General features: G+C 44.3%; 1 protein-coding gene across 2 annotated transcripts in view; it reads right to left on the bottom strand.

The window, feature by feature from the left end:
- The window catches only part of LOC120995695 (E3 SUMO-protein ligase RanBP2-like), a 97710-nt gene that overhangs the window by 21593 nt on the left and 54108 nt on the right, over positions 1-22009 (bottom strand). Inside the window, exons 20-23 of one of the 2 annotated variants that reach the window (XM_040425068.1) lie at positions 17202-21711; positions 2926-3093; positions 2395-2481; positions 1783-1985 (exon numbers count right to left, since the gene is read on the bottom strand). In XM_040425068.1, the coding sequence (XP_040281002.1) occupies positions 1783-1985; positions 2395-2481; positions 2926-3093; positions 17202-21711 (4968 nt within the window). The remainder of the gene's footprint in view (positions 1-1782; positions 1986-2394; positions 2482-2925; positions 3094-17201; positions 21712-22009) is intronic. The other variant, XM_040425069.1, reaches the window with a different exon arrangement.

Below are 22009 nucleotides of genomic sequence, written 5' to 3'. Positions count from 1 at the left end.
ACTTCTGATATGTCAAAAGTTTTGATAGGTGGGGGCCCTAGCGCTGAGACCCCTCCCCACCAAAATCGCTAAAAGGAGTTGCGCCACTGAAGATGGAAGTGAAGAGGGCCCCACAGACTTCTACTGATGCAGTCTTCCCACCTATGAGAGGTTTCATGGTCCCTCAGTAACCCCTTAAGACACTTTTTTTGCTTTAGCCTCTGAATACAATAGTCTATACAATTACGGTGCACACTTTCATTAGACAGCACGATAATCACTAATCTTCGGAATGTATTCTCGGGTTTCTACAAAAAGATGCAATTCTATTCAGTTTTAGGCCTCTTCCACATGAGCGATAGGGAATGAGTCAGGGTCTGTGCAGGGAAAAACTGATGGTTTTGCATGCAAGTGGAATCCGTTTGGTCTGCAATTGCGTTTAGTATTTCAGTTCGGATTGCATGTGTTTTACATCCGTTTTTCACGCATGAAGAAAAACTGAAGAATAACACTCATCTCCTTGCAACCATCAGGGAAAAACACATTGTATCCAGATGCCGTACGTTTTTCACGCAGCTCTATTCATTTCTATGTGGCATGGGCTGCAAGAAAAACAGACACTAAGGAACATGCAGAGATTTTCCCTTAACGCAAAGATGCGTGAAAAACACTGGTGTACACAGACCCATGGAAATGAATCAGGATACAGAGCGGATACTGTTTGTTCACAATAAGCATCGCATCCAGATGGAAAGGTCGCTTGTGTGAAATCAGCCTTACCCATCACAATGATGGCAGCATCTGAGAATGGCTACGTGCTGAACTTTTGGCCCAGTATAAATCCACCCAATAATTATAATCAGATTAAATTTCCTAATTTTTAAGCGACTGACCTCTGTCAGAAGCTTCCTTCCTTGCTTACATGTCAAATTATTTTCTATTGGAGGATTGCAGAATAAAATGGATTAAACCACAGGCCAGATTAAACGTACTACATCCTAATAAACTGGAATATATCATCCAACCAGACCAACAGTCTATAAAAGCAACACAGACAGCATATACACACGTGGAATACAATACAGCAGCAAAACCATCACTTTAGTGACTAATGTAAACATCAAAAATCAAGAGGTTTGCAATTCCCCCAAACAGTAAGGGGACTGCAGCCTATATGTGAAAATGAGGTAGTCGTAGTGCCAAGGAACAGATTACATCAGTCCTCCAACCTGCACCCCTTAGCACGTATCTTGGTTTTATATGCTGAAATCAGCACTATGGCACGAACTAAAGCTAGTTTCACACATGCATAAAAAAACGTGCAGGAGTTGACTGCATCCGGCATAGCCGGACAATGCCATGTGCCCAATGGACCTCAATGACTATAATCCGGCTGAATCCCAGCTGATATGCTGGAGGGCATCCAGATAACCTCAGCATCCCATTTTGGTCAATAGGGCATGCAGCTATGCTGGATTTCTTCGACGCATATGTGAAAGTAGCCTAAGACTTTGATTTGTCCAGACATATTTTGAGGTCAACCCTGTACTCCTATATTCAGGCAATGGGTAAATCACTGCATAAAGTGATTTCCTAGCCAACCTTCTGCAATAAACCGGAATATTACTGTGCAACAAATGAAGCTATGCTTACTTCTACAGGGAATAAAAGTAAGTTTAGCATGTCTCCTGAGAACTCCTTAAGCAAGCTACATAAAGCCAGCATACACCAATGCTTGACACCTGAGCGGAGGCGCTCGCTGCCCAGCAGTCTGCGACAAGTGACAAGAAGCACTGTGCTTACTTCAGACTCCTTCACTTTCCTTACTGCGGAGTCATAGTCTTCAGAATTCTCTTTATCATCATCTGTATCACTGCTCACCCCACAGAAAAACGTTGGAGGCAGTTTCAGATGTTCAGCCTTGGCCTTTTCCTCAGTAGTGGGCGTCTTTTCCCAAACAATCACGCACTCTCTCTCAGACCCTGTGGTGGACTCTTGAGCGTAGTCTGAAAAATGAAGGGAGAGAAGACTGTAAGTGACACTGAAGACTACAAGTAATAACTACTCCTCATAATGGTCACGTACATAGAGATAGCTCAAGGGTGTAAAAGGCTTATTTTCCATTTACAGAGAGGTTTTTCAACTAAGGAGACTTCTCACGTTTCCCAGGTGACATGTTACTTGGCTTGGAGCCACTAAACCACCAGCATGTCTGCATGCAGCCGGGACGTAGATGCCCCTGACACAACCTGTTTCAGAATTATGCAGCAAAAGAACTTCTACCCAAGATGAGTTTGGTGGCTCTGAAGGAACTCATCTTGGGCGCATGTGCAGGTGAAGCCAGGGACCATATGTCTCTAGCTTCATTGCACAGAAACAAAACCAACATTTTAAAACTAAGTTGGTTGGGATTACCTGATGTAGCGTGTTGATTTTTGTCCCTCTTGTTTTCCTGGTAAAGTTGACCATTTAGGTTCTTGACAGCAGACTCAAAGTCCTCATCTGTTCACAGACAACACAACAGGTCTATTAAATAACTGTGGAATGTATGTACCATAACTTTCCCATAGGTGAAGCATGTCATAGTAATGACAAAGGGGTCTCACAAATATCCTGTCCTTACGATTTCTTACATTTGTTAGTTATTTACCCGTTTTTCTTTACGCCCCCATAAAAAGGTCATATGAGGAGCTTTGGGGGAAAACGTAAATAGGTGATGTCAGATTGATCCAACTGCTGGGAACCCCCACATTTACAGACACTAGTTTTTCCCATCAAAATATAACATTGTATAATTCAATCTCTCTATTTAAAATGAAAATACGAAGAAACTGATATAAATGTTCTGTTTATCAAATGTTATACAAACATATGAAATATAACCTTATAATATATTTAAAAAAAAATAATAAAAAAACTTGATAAAAAAAACGCCAAGGAACTTACCGTCTACATCATTGTCACTGATGTATCCAGGCTTATTCTTGTAGCAGAAGAAAGTAGGAGGGAGGAGCAGCTGGTCTGCTAGAGCCCTCTGCTCTGCTGTCGGAGTTAGCTCATACACAATTAACACATCGGAAGAGCTGTCGCGTCCAAGATCACTGCTACTCTTGGCTAGAGGAAAAATACAGATGATGGGTAAGGGAGAAACTAATGCAAACCACAACATTCCCGTTAGTAAAAGGCAAAGAAGGTGGTGTTAAATACTAGTAGGATGTTAAAAGAATGATAGTAGACAACATGAAGATTAGTTACAACACAGACCAGTTCTTGCACGCTGAAGACAAGAAACTAAACTGAAAATTCATGGAATGATCTGAGGTGTAACGGGAGTCCCAGGTTGCCCATCCTTGGACTACTTTTCGTAGTCCTAAGCACTGCGTACTGGGGTGAACCCACAAGACCTGCCATTCTGAAGAGGTTCTGACCCAGCAGTCTAGTAATCAGAATTTGCTCCTTGTCAATGTTCTTCAGATCCTTATGCTTGTCCATTATTCCCTGCTTCCAAAAGGCACATCATCAACTACTGTGCAATGCATAGTGACACGACAGCATTCAGCACCTCACTGCTGCAGCCAATCTGTGTCCTCAGCAGTGTAGCAGTCACAACGACTACTGTGACAGCATTCAGCACATCACTGCTGCAGCCAATCCCTGTCCTCAGCAGTCTAGCAGACACAAGCCTATCACCAGTAGTGCTATATAAATAATTTTGTACGTGGAATCACTGGCAGCAGATTATCTCCCATGAAAACAAGGGATTGGGCATGGCGAAATCCAATATGCCCAATTCTGTCCCTCCAATCTGCCACTGGGCACGAGTCTGAACACCACCGTACATAGATAGTTGGCCAGTTCTGCCAAAATCAACAGGTATGGCCACCTGTGGGTGATAACGCCGAGGCCTGTGATTCTCCGCAATGGTCACATGGTTAGATGCCACGTCATCAGCTGCCCAGAAGTAAACAGGGACCCGAGCGCCAAGGGATCAATGGCCTGACACAAGGAATGCGACAATAGTAGCCCATGTCCTGGATACGTCCGTTTGTCATAGCTCTTGAAGCACTGATTCCAGGCGCCGTCCAATCTTTGGGTGAATCTCCCCAAAATTTTTGACAATCCTTTCAAGGCTGTGGTTATTCATGCTGCTTGTTCGCCTTTATCTACCACAATATTTCAATGACTGTCTTGTGGACAACTGTTAAGTCAGAAGTCTTCCCCATGATTGTATAGCCTACTGAACCAGACTGGGGGACCATTTAAATGCTTAGAAAACCTTTACAGGTGTTGTGTATTGATTAGCTGATTAGAGTGTGACACTATGCACCTACAATACTGAACTTTTTCACAATATTCTTATTTTCTCAGATACTGACTTTGGGGCTTTCATTAGCTGTAAGCCATAATCTTCAACAGTAAAAGAAATAAAAGGCTTGAAATAAATCACTCTGTGTAATGAATCTATATAAATACACTTTTTGAAGTGAATTACGGAAATAAATTAAAACTTTTCAATTATATTTTAATTTATTGAGATACACATATATAGTTTAAAGGGAAAAGTTCCTGTCCTCAATATTTAGGAGTCAACTGGGCGTTGCTACTGAATGATTGACAATTATTCTTGTATGCACATTAACACAGGTAAGGCTGTTAATCAATGATTAGGAATGTTCCCTGAACTAGCACGGAAAGAGCAGGGATTTAAATTGGGTCCGTCACCAGGAAATTCTCTGTTAAACAAGGCCTTGTAGGACTAGATGAAAATGTACTTTTTATCCACATGCAGTTACTCCTGTTCCTTCCTTTGTAGGAACAATTGGCTTCCCATTCTAACAGAGCACGCTGTCTACTGGCCACGTCTCTATCTTTTTAACTTTCTGTGGGAGTCTTTGTAAGCCACTTCGAGGTACCCACTAAAGAGCTAACTACAAGCAAAGTAATTCTATGCTGCTTATTTTCAATGTCTCTAAAATTACACAAGTACATTTAATTGCTGCAAATATCTAACTGGGAGTAGCAATTTGCCACAAATAATATTTTGTCCAACAATATCACCAGCAGTAGACCAAATCATCAAATCTTAAAAGGGGATCTGCCAGCAGTTTTGATCATGCTACACTGCAAGTTGAGGTAAGAGCAGGACAATCATACTATTTTTTGGAGCTTTTACTGTCCGGACAAGCATGACTATGAAGTTTTATCCTACCAGGTTCTGCTCTTGCAATTGCACTAAAGGAGGAGCTTCATTGTGAAATGCTCTTTACATTGGTCTGCTTCACTACCGCTCTGAGTGACAACTGTGGTGGTCTACTGGTTGGATGCCATAACTGTCCCTCAGAGCAGAGGGCTGTGAAACAAGTCAACGCATTTCACTGTGAAGCTCCGCATATAATGCAGAGATCAGCAACCTTCAGTACTCCAACTCCCAGCATGTAAAACTTACTCAGCTGTTCGCCACAACTCACACAGAAGCAAAAAGACCAATCTGGGAGTTTTACTTTCAGACCAGCTGGAGTGCCGGAGGTTGCTGATCCCAGAGTTAGAATAAAACTTCATATTCACACTACTCCTTATAATGAAAGCACCACAAAATGTATGTTTGTCCTACTCTAACCAGCCCCACCTTGTTATTATGGACAAAAAATATGAACTAGGCACAGCGGCTCAGAACTTAACACTTATCCTGGTTCAAACCAAACAAGGCACATTTGCATGGAGCTTGTATGTACGGAACTATACTGATGGATTATCTGGCCCTAATTTGGGTGTAAATGGGGAGCTGAGATTGTGAGGCTTACTAGGGATAGTGACCAAGATAAGTGATGAGAATCTCTGAACAGCCGTGCAGGTGGTGTTGAGACTATATACTGTAAGCAACAGATATAAGCTAGATTCCATCTTTAGTGCAGTAGAATATTTGAGGAAACAAGATCTTGACACAACATGCAGTCGGCAAACCCAGCAAGCATGCATGTTAGGAATATCAAATCATGTTTCCCAAAACAGCTACAACACACTGGTAGGTGGTGTCTGCTCAGCCATGTAGTGTTCGAAATACCTTCCACGTTGGGTTTGGAGGGAGCTGTGCACGTCCAAAAGGCAGCAGGATTAGACTTAAAAAGACTAAAATTAAATCCTACAAAAAAGAAACGGAAAACGGACAGCTCAATGGGCCTGGAGGAGAGGAGGGAAGCTGGAGGAATAAAAACCCAAATTTGATACAAATGGTCCCAAGTAACAGCAATAAAGTGTATTACCTAAAATCAAAAGAAATGAACTGATATTGCAGACGGCTTCAAGTTCACAAGTCTATCACTAGCATGTGGCGTCCTGTAAGGAAAATCATCTCATCACCACACCTGAATAATTTCTGAATATAGGGGTTCTCACCAGATATAAACTTTTTAGATATTCATGGCATAGCATAGGGAATAAGTATCTGATCAGTGGAGGCCTGACTATCGAGCCCCCCACCAAAGAGGAGGTCCCAAGCAAGGCTGCAACGATTCATCGATGCAAAAAAATCCTCAATGCAGTTTCCCTGCATCGAGGATTCGTTTAAATCATGTGATCACGGAGCGCGAGTGAAGAGAAGCCTTTCACTCACCGCTCCGGGGCCTCCCGTCCATACCACCAGGACCTTACATGCACACATCGTCAGGGGGCTGTGTGATGTCAGGTGCCACCCAGTGCATGCTGGGAAGTGGGAAGAAGACACGGTCCGTCTCCTGCGGACTCCATCGCACTGCCAGGAAAGTTAAGTTAGCAGGGGCCCGAATCTAAGCATATCTAAGCATTAAGAGAGAGCCTGGATGCAAAGAGGGCAGACATGATTTCTGAAAAAGTTAAATAATAATACATGAGACGCAAGCACAGTAAATGACAGCACAGATGGTGGTGGGGGCATAGAGGGAAGCTGCATCAAAAAAACTGAGGAGGAGAGGAGCAGGGACATCTGATGAGTGAAGACGTATCCTGGGCAGACATGAGTATCTGAGGAAACTGACAATTTTCAGTCACCATATTTCCCCATATACAGACTTAAATTTTCTATGCCGGAAAAACGGCCTTGTATTAGGAAATTAAACATCAGCAAAACAGATACAATGCACATTTTCACAGATTTGCTCGTTGCTAATCTTGGATTACTGAGAGTAAGCATAAAGAGGGCAGAAAGTGCCGGTCTTGATTTTCCTCTGCTCTACCGGAGAACAAGCCTATTTATGTCTCCAGCAGACCGCGCCCCTAGACAGGATTCTACAGCAGCTCTGAGTGGTCTTCATCTGCTCCAGAAGAATGGAGTAAATGATAAATGTGTCACTGCTGCTGACCACACCTCTTTCTCACCTTTGCCACCCAGGATAGGTAATCAATATGAGATCAGCGGGGTTCGACACCCGGCACGATCAGATGTATGAGAAGACGGCGCACACAGTGCACACGTACCGTCTCCTTTTACTCTTCCTGTACACCGCTGCTGTCTATGACAAAGACCAAAGACAGCAGCAACGGACAGGAAGAGAGAAGGGAGACAACATGTGCGCACTGCCTCTCCTCATACATCTGATAGGCAGGGGTGCCGGTATTGATTACCTATCCTGAGGATAGGTCATCAATAGTAAAAGAGGACAACCTCATTTATACCCGTCTACATATTCTTTGTAGGTTTTTTTGGGAGGGGAGAATCACTACAAAAGCAGTGGCCAGCGGTTACAGCTCTGTTAATGGAAAAGTATGAATTTCCTTTCACATTATGCACTCTTACATCTGTAAAAAGTGGCATTTTAATAATGTTATTAGAGCTGTTCTAGGTGACATCAAGGGAGGAAACAAATTAAAGAACACTTTACTGAATTAAAAAAACGATGTAACTAACAAATTTTTACATGTGCAGATTTATCACAAGTAGAAGCAGGATTTAAGCTTGAAAAGAGAAAAAAAAAACAAAAAAAAACAAAAAAAAAAACACTACCACGAGACAGCCCTGGTGGCCTTTTTATGTACCTTGGCTGCCTAGATAGCAAGTTAAAGAGGTTGTCCGGACCCGCAAAACACGGATACAGACAGTGCATTCCGCGAATCGGAACCTCCGGCCCTATGATGAAAGGCCTACTCACATGTTCTATTTTTTTTTGTGGACGGCACGGAACCGACATGCGAATGCGGACACCACACTGTGTGCTGTCTGCATCTTTTGCGGCCCCATTGAAATAAATGGGTTCAAATCCGATCTGTACGAGGTCTTAGGCCACTTTCACACTAGCGTTATCCTTTTCCGGCATAGAGCTTCGTCTTTGGGGCTCAATACCAGAAAAGAACTGATCAGTTTTATCCCCATGCATTCTGAATGGAGAGTAATCCGTTCAGGATGCATCAGGATGTCTTCATCTCAGTCTTTTTGACTGTTCAGGACGGAGATAATACCGCAGCATGCTGAGATTTTTTCTCATTGACATGCATTAATGCTGAATCCAGCCCCGAGTGTTCCGGCAAAACGGATCTGTTTTTGCGGTCTGCACATGCTCAGACCGCAAACATTTTTAAAATATAAATAAATGCCGGATCCGTTTTTCCGGATGACACCGGAGAGACGGATCCGGCATTTCAATGCATTTGTCAGACGGATCAGGATCCTGATCTGTCTGACAAATGCCATCGGTTGGCATACGTTTTGACGGATCCGGCAGGCAGTTCAGGCGACGGAACTGCCTGCCGGAATCCTCTGCCGCAAGTGTGAAAGTACCCTTAGACAGTCTTTGTGGAATGGCTGACTAAGTGTACAGGGTGGGCCATTTATATGGATACACCTTAATAAAATAGGAATGGTTGGTGATATTAACTTCCTGTTTGTGGCACATTAGTATATGTGAGGGGGGAAACTTTTCAAGATGGGTGGTGACCATGGCGGCCATTTTGAATCCAACTTTTGTTTTTCAATAGTAAGAGGGTCATGTGACACATCAAACTTCTTGGGAATTTCACACGAAAAACAATGGTGTGCTTGGTTTTAACGTAACTTTATTCTTTCATGAGTTATTTACAAGTTTATCTTTGTTTACAGCCATTGACATGTCGCCGAGGTTAACACGTGAGGAGCGGATAGAAATTGTGTTAATGTCTGGTGAACGCAGTAACCGGGTCATTGCAGCAGATTTCAACGCAAGACACCCTACGAGACGGATTCAGACATCGCATATCTAGATTTTAGTAAGGCTTTTGACACTGTCCCACATAGAAGACTTATCAATAAACTGCAGTCATTGAGCATGGACTCCCATATTGTTGAGTGGATTAGGCAGTGGCTGAGTGACAGACAGCAGAGGGTTGTAGTCAATGGAGAACATTCAAAACAAGGTCATGTTACCAGTGGGGTTCCACAGGGATCTGTACTGGGACCAATTTTGTTTAATATCTTCATAAGTGATATTGCAGAAGGCCTCGATGGTAAGGTTTGTCTTTTTGCTGATGACACAAAGATATATAACAGGGTTGATGTTCCTGGAGGGAAACGCCAAATGGAAAAGGATTTAGGAAAACTAGAAGAATGGTCAGAACTCTGGCAACTGAAATTTAATGTGGATAAGTGCAAGATAATGCACCTGGGGCGTAAAAACCCAAGGGCAGAATATAGAATATTTGACACAGTTCTGACCTCAGTATCTGAGGAAAGGGATTTAGGAGTAATTATTTCAGAAGACTTAAAGGTGGGAAGACAATGTAATAGGGCAGCACGAAATGCCAGCAAAATGCTTGGATGTATAGGGAGAGGTATAAGCAGTAGAAAGAGTGAAGTGCTTATGCCGCTGTACAGAACACTGGTGAGACCTCACTTGGAGTATTGTGCGCAGTACTGGAGACCATATCTCCAGAAGGATATAGATACTCTAGAGAGAGTTCAGAGAAGAGCTACTAAACTAGTACATGGATTGCAGGATAAAACTTACCAGGAAAGGTTAAAGGACCTTAATATGTATAGCTTGGAAGAAAGAAGAGACAGAGGGGATATGATAGAAACTTTTAAATACATAAAGGGAATCAACTCGGTAAAGGAGGAGAGCATATTTAAAAGAAGAAAAACTACCACAAGAGGACACAGTTTTAAATTAGAGGGGCAAAGGTTTAAAAGTAATATAAGGAAGTATTACTTTACTGAGAGAGTAGTGGATGCATGGAATAGCCTTCCTGCAGAAGTGGTAGCTGCAAATACAGTGAAGGGGTTTAAGCATGCATGGGATAGGCATAAGGCTATCCTTCATATAAGATAGGGCCAGGGACTATTCATAGGATTCAGATATATTGGGCAGACTAGATGGGCCAAATGGTTCTCATCTGCCGACACATTCTATGTTTCTATGTTTCTATGAGACCACCCATCTCCCAAGTTTCGTGAAACTGGTTCAGTGTTGGATTTGCCAAAATGTGGACGCATGAAATCTGTCTCTAATGAAGAAACATCAGTGGCTGTCCTAGCTTCATTCAGCAAGAGCCCACAGCGTAGCACTCGCCGCATGTCACTGGAGAGTGGCATTAGTCGAACATCCCTTCTGCGGATATTAGCTACTCACAAATGGCACCCTTACAAACTCCAGCTACTGCAGCATCTCAACGAGGATGATCCAGATCGGCGCACTGAATTTGCAGAATGGGCAAAACAAAAATTGGAACATGACCCACAGTTTACGCAGATTTTGTTCAGTGATGAGGCAAACTTTTATGTGAATGGTGAAGTTAACAAACAAAACCACCGCTATTGGTCTGACACTAACCCACATTGGATAGATCCCTCCAAGACTGTTGGAACAAAAAAAATTGATGGTATGGTGTGGTATATGGGGTACAAAGATAGTGGGGCCATTCTTCATCAATGGAAACCTCAAGGCTACTGGATATGCGAAATTGCTACATGATGATGTGTTTCCCTCTTTATGCACTGAAGCTGGCACGTTCCCTGAGTTTTTCCAGCAAGATGGTGCACCACCACATTATGGGTGTCAGGTCCGAGCATTCCTAGATAAAACAGTTTCCTGGAAAGTGGATTGATCGTCGTGGGCCAGTTGAATGGCCCCCAAGGTCTCCCGATATGACCCCCTTAGGCCCCTTTCACACGGGCGAGTATTCCGCGCGGATGCGATGCGCGAGTTGAACGCATTGCACCCGCACTGAATACCGACCCATTAATTTCTATTGGCCTGTTCACATGAGCGGTGATTTTCACACATCACTTGTGCATTGCGTGAAAATCGTAGCATGCTCTATATTCTGCGTTTTTCACGCAACGCAGGCCCCATAGAAGTGAATGGGGTTGCGTGAAAATCGCAAGCATCCGCAAGCAAGTGCGGATGCGGTGCGATTTTCACGCATGGTTGCTAGGTGACAGTCTATTCACTGTATTATTTTCCCTTATAACATGGTTATAAGGGAAAATAATAGCATTCGGAATACAGAATGCTTAGTAGGTGATCAATAGAGGGTTAAAAAAAATAAAAATAATTAACTCACCTTCTCCTCTTGTTCGCGTAGGTCCCGGTCTCTTCTTTACTTCTTTAATGATGAGCTGTGGGCTAAAGGACCTTTGGTGACGTCAGATCACATGCTCCAATCACATGGTCCATCACGACGGTGATGTACCATGTGATTGGAGAATGTGATCTGATGTCACCAAAGGTCCTTTAGCCCACAGCTCATCATTAAAGAAGTAAAGAAGAGACCGGGACCTACGCGAACAAGAGGAGAAGTTGAGTTAATTTTTTTAATTTTTTTTTTTAACCCTCTATTGATCACCTACTAAGCATTCTGTATTCAGAATGCTATTATTTTCCCTTATAACCATGTTATAAGGGAAAATAATACAAATCTACAGAACACCGATCCCAAGCCCAAACTTCTGTGAAGAAGTTCGGGTACCAAACATGCGTGATTTTTCTCACGCGAGTGCAAAACGCATTACAATGTTTTGCACTCGCGCGGAAAAATCGCCGGTGTTCCCGCAACGAGATGTGCAGCACCTGAAACTACGGATACTGGAAGCCTGTGCTAGCATTTCTCCTGTGGTGTTGCTATCAGCGTGTGAAGAGTGGGAGAAGAGGGTTGCATTGACAATCCAACACAATGGGCAGCACATTGAACACATTTTATAAGTGGTCAGAAACTTGTAAATAACTCATGAAAGAATAAAGTTACGTTAAAACCAAGCACATCATTGTTTTTCTTGTGAAATTCCCAATAAGTTTGATGTGTCACATGACCCTCTTCCTATTGAAAAAACAAAAGTTTGATTCAAAATGGCCGACTTCAAAAAGGCCGCCATGGTCACCACCCATCTTGAAAAGTTTCCCCCCTCACATATACTAATGTGCCACAAACAGGAAGTTAATATCACCAACCATTCCCATTTTATTAAGGTGTATCCATATAAATGGCCCACCCTGTACTTTCACACTAGTGCTAGAAGAATCCAGCAGGCAGTTCCGTTGCCGGAACTGCCTGCCGGATCCAGAAATCCGAATGCAAACTGATACCATTTGTTTGCGGATCCGTCTGACAAATGCATTGAAATACCGGATCCGTCTCTCCAGTGTCATCTGGAAAAACGGATCCGTAATTTTTTTTGTTCACATTTTTAAAGGCCTGCGCATGCGCAGACCGGAAAACCGGATCCTTCAATGCAGGAATTTCCTGAACACTTGGTACCAGATGCGGCATTAATACATTTCAATGGAAATTAATGGCAGATCCTGCAATCCGGCAAGTGTTCCGGAAAAAAAATATATATATAAAAATGCTGCTGTATTTTCTCCGGCCAAATACCGTAAAAGGAACGGAACGGAAGACATCCTGAATGGATTGCTTTCCATTCAGAATGCATTAGGATAAAACTGAAGCGTTTCTTTCCGCTATTGAGCACCTATGACGGAACTCAATACCGGAAAACTAACGCTAGTGTGAAAGTAGCCTAAAGCGTTTGCAGAAAACAGTACTCCAGGCTCTGCCACCTGCAGCTGCTTTTACAAAGCATACTGTTTTACAATGAATTTAGAACTCAAAACACAGCAAGCTTTTATGTTCCCTCCAGTGTCAATTTTTTTGTTGGTCCGATTAGTGACCATTTCAGTCACCATGTGGGACAGATGGAGACTTGTTCACTTGTTCTCCCTGCAGGAATGACTGTCTATTCAAATGTTCATCCAAGGTATAGGTCTATGTAATGCCCTTTAAAAGACAAAACATTTCTGTTGGTCCCAATGTATGCAGTCAGAAGAAACTGATTCTAAGCATCCCTGTTGAGTTAAGTGGTCTTTCAACTGCTGATCCATCAAATGTAAGAAGGGACCTTTGGGCCTCAGCAGTCAGACCCACACGATCAGACACTTACCTATTCTGTAGACTGTTAATAACTTTAGATTATAGGAAAAATGAGATTTTTGTGAACTCGCCTGCAAAATCTCTTGTTTGATTCATTGGGGGACAGAGGACCGTGGGTATAGCTTGCTGCTGCCACTAGGAGGAGACAATAGGCTGAAAACTTAGCTCCTCCCCTGCAGGCTATACCCCCTTCAGCCTGGAGAGAGCATTTCAGTTTGTGCTCCAGCAGTAGGAGAGACCAAATTAAAGTGAAAATCAACAGAAAACTGTACAGTCATGAGACCGAACCAAACACAAGGTCCCAACAGGCAAAACAGGAACCCTACTTGCCTCACAACAATATGTGGGTGGGTGCTGTGTCCCCCAATGAATCAAGCGAGAAAGATTTTACAGATGAGTTCACAAAAATCTCATTTTCTCGCTCATATCATTGGGGGACACAGGACCGTGGGACGTCCTAAAGCAGTCCCCGGGGAGGGAAACAAAATTCTCCCAAACCAACTCTCTATGGAAGTCACTGAACTGCGGCCTGCAGAACCCTGCGGCCGAGAGAAGCATCCGCCGAGGCCAATGAATGCATCCGGTAAAATCTAGTAAAGGTGTGTAGAGAGGACCAAGTCGCTGCTTTACACAACTGAGATGCAGAAGCGTGGTGGAGGTGTGCCCAAGAAGCCCCGACCGCTCTGGTAGAGTGAGCCGTGATCCCGAGGGGAGGAACCTTGTCCCTGGAACGATAGGCATCGGCAATGGCAGAGCGAATCCACCGAGCAATAGTCACTTTTGAAGCAGTCAAACCTTTATGAGGGCCTTCCGAGATAACGAACAGAGCGTCAGTGCGTCTAAAGGGGGCCGACAGATAGATCTTCAAGGCCCGTACTACATCCAGACGATGGAGGGAGACCTCCCGCGGATGATAAGGCTGAGTGCAAAACGATGTCCTCATTCACGTGAAAGGCAGAAACAACCTTTGGTAAAAAAATGGCACTGGACGAAGAGCCACCTTATCTTGGTGAAACACCAAAAAGGGTTCCTTGTAGGAGAGAGCTGCCAGTTCCGAAACCCGTGGAATAGAGGTAATGGCCACTAAAAAGGCCACTTTCCAAGAAAGTAGACGGATGGAAACTTCACTCAGAGGTTCGAACGGCACTGTCTGGAGTGCACCGAGAACCAGGTTCAGGTCCCAAGAATGTACAGGGGGCCGATATGGAGGAACGGTGTGAGCTACTCCTTGCAAGAAAGTCTTGACCAGACCTAGGACGGCAAGAGTACGTTGGAAAAAAATGGACAGGGCCGAGACCTGCCCTTAGAGGGAACCAAGAGCCATGCCCAGGTCCAATCCTGACTGAAGGAATGCTAGAACCGTCAGAAGGGAAAACACCTGGGAGGAAGAGCTCGTTCCTCTCAGAAACGCAAGAAGGATTTCCAGGTCCGGTAGTAAAACCTAGAAGAGGAAGGTTTCCTGGCCCTAATCATGGTTCAAATGACCGCATCAGAAAAACCCCTACATTTCAACAGAAAGGTTTCAACAGCCACACCATTAAACGTAGCGTATCTAAAGTCTGATGGAAGACTGGGCCCTGGGAGAGTAGATCGGTTCTGATTGGCAGAGGCCACGGAGCGTCTCCTAGCAGAATGAGTTCTGAGTTCCAAGCTAGTCGAGGCTAGTCTGGGGCGATCAGGATAGTCTTGATGCCTTCCTTCCTGATTCTGCATAGGATCCGAGGTAGAAGTGGTAACGGTGGGAACACGTAAAGAAACGCAAAGCTGTCCCAAGGCACCACGAGAGCGTCCACGCCGTGTGCTGTTGGATCCCTTGCGCGAGAGAGGAAGCATGGGAGCTTGTGATTGAACATGGACGCCATCAAGTCCACTTCCGGACATCCCCACCTGAGACAGATGGCTTCGAACACCTCCGGATGGAGGGACACTCCCCCAGGTCCACTGTTGTCCGGCTGAGAAAGTCTGCCGTCCAGTTGTCCACTCCCGGGATGAAGACTGCCGAAATCATCGAACATGGGACTTCGCCCACTGCAAAATCTTCACAGACTCAAGCATCACCGGAAGGCTGCGAGTCCCTCCTTGGTGGTTGATGTAGGCCACAGCTGTGGCATTGTTCGTCTGCACCCTGATCGGACGACCCTGCAGAAGTTGAGTCCAATGGACAAGGGAGAGATAAATGGCCTGGAGTTCCAGTATGTTGATGGAAAGTTTGGACTCCGATGGAGACCAAACACCCTGGACCGTCGGTGTGGCGAGAACTCCGCCCCAACCGCAAAGGCTGGCGTCTGTTGTAATGATCGTCCATATCACTGGAAGGAAGGATTTCCCCGCCAACAGATGCGCAGACTCTGTCCACCAACCGAGGGCTGTACGTGTTTGGAGGGATTGCGGATAGACGTATTGCTGAGTAATATGCGTATAGATCTCAGAATGTCCACGCTCTTGTCCAATGGCAGGCGTACCACGGCTGCTCCTGAGTCTAGTATCATGTCCAGAAACCTGATGTGTGGTGGGAGATGAGCAGGATTTCCGCTGATCGACTTTCCACCCGAAGCGGGACAGGGTGCTCAAAGTGATCTGAAGACTCTCCTCGCATTGGGAGACCGTAGATGCTTTGATCAAGATATCGTCTAGATACGGGAGATGCCCCTGGAGCGCAGGAGACCCAGGAGGGGGGCAAGCACCTTTGTGAACACACTCGGAGCAGTCGGTAGGCCGAATGGCAGGGCGACGAACTGGTAGTGACATGAATGAATGGCAAAACGAAGAAAACGTTGATGAGCAGGTGCGATGGGAACGTGTAAGTAGGCGTCTTCGATATCCATCGATGCCATGAGTTCGCCCTGTACCAAAGAGGCAATCACGGAGCGGAGTGACTCCATCTTGAACCGTTGAATGCGGATGAAGCAATTCACTATCTTGAGGTCCAGCACTGGACGAACATAGTCTTCCTTTTTGGGTACTACGAAAAGGTTTGAATAGAAACCCGTAAATCTTTCGTGTAAGGGGACCGGAATTATCACGCCCCGTATGAGAAGGGACTGGACTGCTTGGAAGAAAGCAGCCGCCCGACCTGGATCCTTGGGCGGCTGGGAGAGGAAAAAACGGTTGGGTGGGATAGATTTGAATTCTATCTTGTATCCTGATGTCACTACCTCTCGTGCCCAAGCATCCGATATATGAGTTCGCCCTCATGCTGAGGGCTGTTTCCCGGGAGCGGAACGAGGCTGTTGCGCTCGCGGACGCCATGCTGGCTGGCTAGCGCTGATTGGGTGGCCTAGATGCAGGTGGTGCCGCTGGACGAGTGCCCGCAAACCTACGAAAGGACTGATAACGGGAAAATAGGCTCCGCCCCCGCAAGGGTCGTGTGAGGAAACAGCTGGGAAGAAGCCCCGCCCCCGCATGCTAGGAGCCACCATGAGACGGGAAGGGGTTAATATAGCACCGGAACTGAAATGCTCTCTCCAGGCTGGAGGGGGTATAGCCTGCAGGGGAGGAGCTAACAGGTTTCAGCCTAGTGTCGCCTCCTAGTGGCAGCAGCAAGCTATACCCACGGTCCTGTGTCCCCCAATGATATGAGCGAGAAAAACCCTTTAATATCTAGTACTAGTTCAAGGCACTGCTGAGGGAAGGGGGGGGGGGGGGGGCAATAGACAATAGGATGTTGAATGTCAGGCTGTGACTGCTGTCAACAGGAGGTTACATCAGTAGAGCACTGCCTACAGCATTTGCATGACACAGCTAGATGACATGACATTGAAGTACATTAGACTTTTTTTTTACATGAAATAGTTGCAGTAAAAAACAAAAAAAAAACAAAAACAGAACCACATTTTTACAAGATAAAGAAACCTCACCTGTAGCTGGAACTTGCTGTTGTGGTCGGGTGGACCCTGTAGCAGATGACGAGACTGTGGGATTTTGCACGTGTTCAGATGGCTTTTCAGGAGCTACTGTAGGTGCTTTCGGATAAGTAGGAGGCGCTGAAGTAGGTTTTGTTGGCTGTTTTTGCTGTTCATTATTAGAGGTCTTTGATGAATTAAAGCTGAAACCAAACATTGTTCCAGCTCCTGAAGGGCTTCCAAACGCGAAACCCTGTTTCTCTGTACCAAAAATATTCTTCACAGCATCAGATCCAAATACAAACTTAGGAGGGGACACCACAGCTGTAGGGGTTTTCTCTGCTGTGCCCAAGGTGTTAGATTCTTCTTTTGAAGGCGTGGTGGTTACAGATGGTATATCTGTCCTCTCTCTTGTTGTTTCTTCCAATATGGCCACAGCTGCCTTTCCACATGGTGAAGCTTTGGGGGTTGTGACACGAGATGTAAATGGAGCAACCATGCAGCCTTTACTTTGTGCAACTTTTGCTTCTTCAAAAACTTCTTTGAAAAGATCAGCAACTTCCTGAAGCTTAAAGCGTACAGCAAAACACTCCACCTGACTTTCACCTTCAGCAAAGTCATTAGCTGTCCATGCCCACTCTCTCTGAGATCCCGCTTTCATGGGTTCAAGATGTATATCCGGGGTTATACGGTGATTGGCACAGAGTTTTAACACTTGATCTCTTCTCATCACTACTCGGGCAGATTTATTGTCATGGCTCTGCAAGATCTTTAAATCTCCTATTCCCCTCTCTTTCCATTGATTAGAACCTTTATCAAACCTATAAAGCTTTGCTCTGTGGCAAAAGAGAGTCTCTTCACTTTCTTCTCCACTTGTGATTTCAACTAAATCAGGTAATGGGACCACGGGCTCAAAGTATTGACCATCACGTTCCTCCTCCTGTGTCACATCAGACTCATCATCAGTACCTACAGACACTCTGCTCTGATTTACTTTGGTTGGAGACTTTCCTGGACTTGGGGATGGTTGAAAACTAAAATTAAAACCAGTAATTGATTCACCAAACCGGAAAAGATTGCTTTTCTCTGGGCTACTCGCTAAGGGTGATGCATATACAGAGTCATCTAAGTTGCCTTCAAGGGCACCTACCCTCATGTCATAAGTGTCCCACTCATAAGTAGCCTCGGTGTACTCTTGTGTTTTAGTCTGGTCTACAGAATCGTTCAGATTTCTGGTGTCGTCCTCTCCAGGTTTAGCCTGGTCGGTTAAAAAGGTTTTCAAATCTTTAAGTCCACTTTTCATTTCTTCTGCTTTCTTGATCAATTGAGCAGTCCTCCCAGTATCTACAAGTTTATGAGGAGTCTGGAGAGGGATATCTAAAAGCAGGCGTTGGCACTCTTCAAATTTGTTTTTGAACTCTTCAGCTTGCTCTGGTGTTTTAAACTTTGCCGCCAGTTGTTCTAATTTTGGATCCCCATCGGAGAAGTCACTAGCCATCCACATCCAGGACCGGTCGGAACCAGACAAGGGTTTTAGGTTCATGGTTGTTGTAATTAGGTGGTTGGCACACACTTTCAGCACTTGTTCACGCCGCATAAGCATTCTCAGCCTTCCGTTTACCTCGTTCTTAAGGATTTTCAGGGTGCCGATGCCCCGCTCTTTCCATTGGCCGATTTCTGCATCAAAACGGAATAATTTTACTCGCTGTGAATAAAGCACGGTCTCATCTTCTTCCCCAGTGACTAGCTCCACTCTCTCAGGGAGTTGCACGATGGGCTCAAAATGGATGTCATCGCGATCATCTGTTTTGTACAGATCCTCTAAACACTCTTGCTCAACATTTGCTTGCTCTCCTTTAGCATTTATAGAAGGAAACAATTTTTCTCCTGCACGAGAAAACCCCTTAAATCTGGGATCTGCTTTGCCAAACGCAAAGCCTTCAGGATTTTTAGAGAGGTCAGCAAAAGAAAAGGTACTTGCTGTCTGACCAAATGGTATTTCGCCACTTTTTTGCTTGCTTTCTTCAGATTTTAATCCAGCATCAGATGAGGTAAAAAGCAATTTGCTGTCTCCCGGAGTACCTGTTGCATCAGTAGGTGTTTCATTCGCTTTTTCATCTTTCGTATTTGAATCCGTAAGCCCAAACTTATAAGAACCAGACTTAAAGGGCATTGTAAAACTAAACCCTGCAGGTTTGGTTTCTTCACTGGTACTTGGTGCTTTTAAGCCAAATGCTGCTTTATCATCACTCACGCCAAACTTGAAATCTTTTCCTGGGAAATCACACTTGAACCCTGTTGAAGCTGGGCCACATGATTCTGAAGTTGCTTTTAGAGCAAATGTAAAGGCTGGTTTTGTCTCTGATGTTGATGTAACATTTTTTGCATTCGGATTGTGTTGCTTGCAGGCGACGCACTCCATTGCTGAACCATCATTTCTAACAAGACATACAGAACAGTCCCACTGTCCCTCCTTTTTCTGAAACATTGCCTCAAGGCTACCATTTTGAGCCTTGGTAAAAATGAAGTTAGATGGCTGAATTGGTGGTTCTGTCACATTGCCTGTTGCTTTTGGGTTTTCACAAGCAACACACTTTGAAGCACTTGACTCATTGCGGACTATACATGTGCTACAATCCCACTGTCCTTCCTTCTTTGCAAAAAGGGACCCAAATTCTTTTGAGGAGCTTGCTTCAGGGGTGACAAATTTGAAAGTCAGAGCAGACTGTGCTGCCGGCTGCACACTGCTGGATGAATTTGGAGCTTCGCAAGCAATACACTTCCCTGCAGATGGCTCATTCAGTACCAAACACTGATCACAATTCCATTGCCCAGCTTTTTTCAAGAAGGCCGAGCCAAAGGCCTGTGTGCTTGAGACATTCTTTAGATCAGCAGCAGATTTTGGTGTAGATGAGGCTGTTTTTCCATCATTCTGATTTAAAGGGTAACAGTTCATGCATCGTTTGTAAGCCACGTCATTCTTTGTTGAGCACTTACTACACACCCACTGCTCTCTGCTCTTTGTAAGTGACTCACTTGAAGGGGTCTTGCTATTTAAAGTGTCCTTAGTAAATGAGAAAGCAGATGCAGATATGCTTACAGAGCTTGCTCCAGTGTTAATAGGTTTAGTGTCTTTAGCAGTGGAGATATCTCTTGAATGTATACTGTTTGGATTGGGGGTCTGACAAGAAACACATGCAACTGAGGTATCTTTATTCTTTACAAGGCAGGTACCACACTGCCATTCTCCAGGTTTAAAACCAAACTGCACATCAAGGGAAACTGGCTTGGCCTTTACATCCGCTTTTAATATGGGTTTACCAGGCTGGGTTTGGTTATCAGCACCGTCTTCTGTCATCTGGAGCAGTTTCTGCGCATCTTCAAATTTTGTCTTGAAACGTGTGGCCTCATCTGCAGTCTTAAAACGAATGGCAAGCTGCTCAGACTTTGGCATTTCATCAGCATAGTCAAGAGCATACCATACATAGGATTTATCAGATGCGGCAAGTGGTTTTAGTTTCATTTCAGCATTGATGTAATGGTTTGCACAAATCTTCAAAATTTGTTCTCTTCTCATCAGCAGACGTATCTTGCCAGATTCCCTGTGTCTTAAAATTTTCACATTACCTAATCCTCTTTCTTTCCATTCTTTCGTCTCTGCATCAAAGCGGAAAAGTTTTGCCCGGTTGCAGAACATTTCTTCCTCTTCCTCTTCTCCTGTTTTTACTACAATCTTCTCCGGTAATGGTACTACAGGTTCAAAATGAGGCCCATCCTCCTCTGCAACATGACCACTGGCGGCTTCTGACTCATGACTCTGGTTGTGCTCTTCCTTTGATGGCATATCAAAAGATGGAGGCATGAAGCCTTTTTTTCCAGAGTTCTGGAAGTTCAATACATTATCCCCTTGCCCGAACACTGCACTACTTTTCTCTTGATTCTGGACTGTGCCATCACTGATGCCATTAAAGCTTTTCTCTCCAAATCGGAACATATTTCTACCATCCATGGCATCACAGCTAGCTGATAGTTTTCCCTGGTCGGGAATTGTCTTTTCTGATGTTAGGAGTCTTAAAAGACATTCACTTCCAGCACCTGATTGTGCACCTGCTTGGTTGGAGGAAAATGTGAAGTCTCCATCATTGGACTTAAAGTTTGAGTTAAACTTGAAAGTAGATGGAGTAGACTGCAATGGTGCAGTAAACGGAGAGGGCTTTGATCCTTCGTTTTGAATCGGCTGAACAAAGCTATTCTTTCCAAACTCCATCTTTGACCCCTCAGATTTGGTTGGCTGAGATCCAAGAGTAACTTTGGTGAAATAGCCTGGCTCTGGCAGGGTTGGATTTGCAGTGTTTGCAGGCAAGCTGTAATTATAATAATCTTCAGTTTGAGGAGACAAGATGGTAGTTGCAGGAGAATCAAAACGTAGTGCAGGTCCAACCATGGCATTACTCTGTACTGGTGGTGTATGCATGGCGTACATGTGCTGCGGATTCGGCATTCTACTGCCTGGATACACAGATGTCTGTAAGAGAAGCAAACAGGTTGTTGTAAGGGAAGGCAAAAAAAAAAAGGATCAATCCTCATATGAATGGACAGAAACAGATAAAAACCATAGTGTTTCACCTGATTTCATCTACCACAACTGAAACTAATTAATCAATGTTGCATTAAAGATAACCAATTATGTCTATTTTAGTAGATACTTGCATTTGCTATAAAAGCCAAATTCTGGAGCATTTTTTATTAGAAATTTGTATTCTGTTATTCCTCCTGGGAATGTAGGAATAAGATGATGACTGAACTCAAACTTTGCAAGTATT

This window comes from Bufo bufo, chromosome 3, assembly GCF_905171765.1.
Source record: "Bufo bufo chromosome 3, aBufBuf1.1, whole genome shotgun sequence".
Lineage (NCBI taxonomy): Eukaryota > Metazoa > Chordata > Amphibia > Anura > Bufonidae > Bufo > Bufo bufo.
Note: the sequence above shows the minus strand (reverse complement) of the source record. Positions and strands in the feature narration are given on the sequence as shown.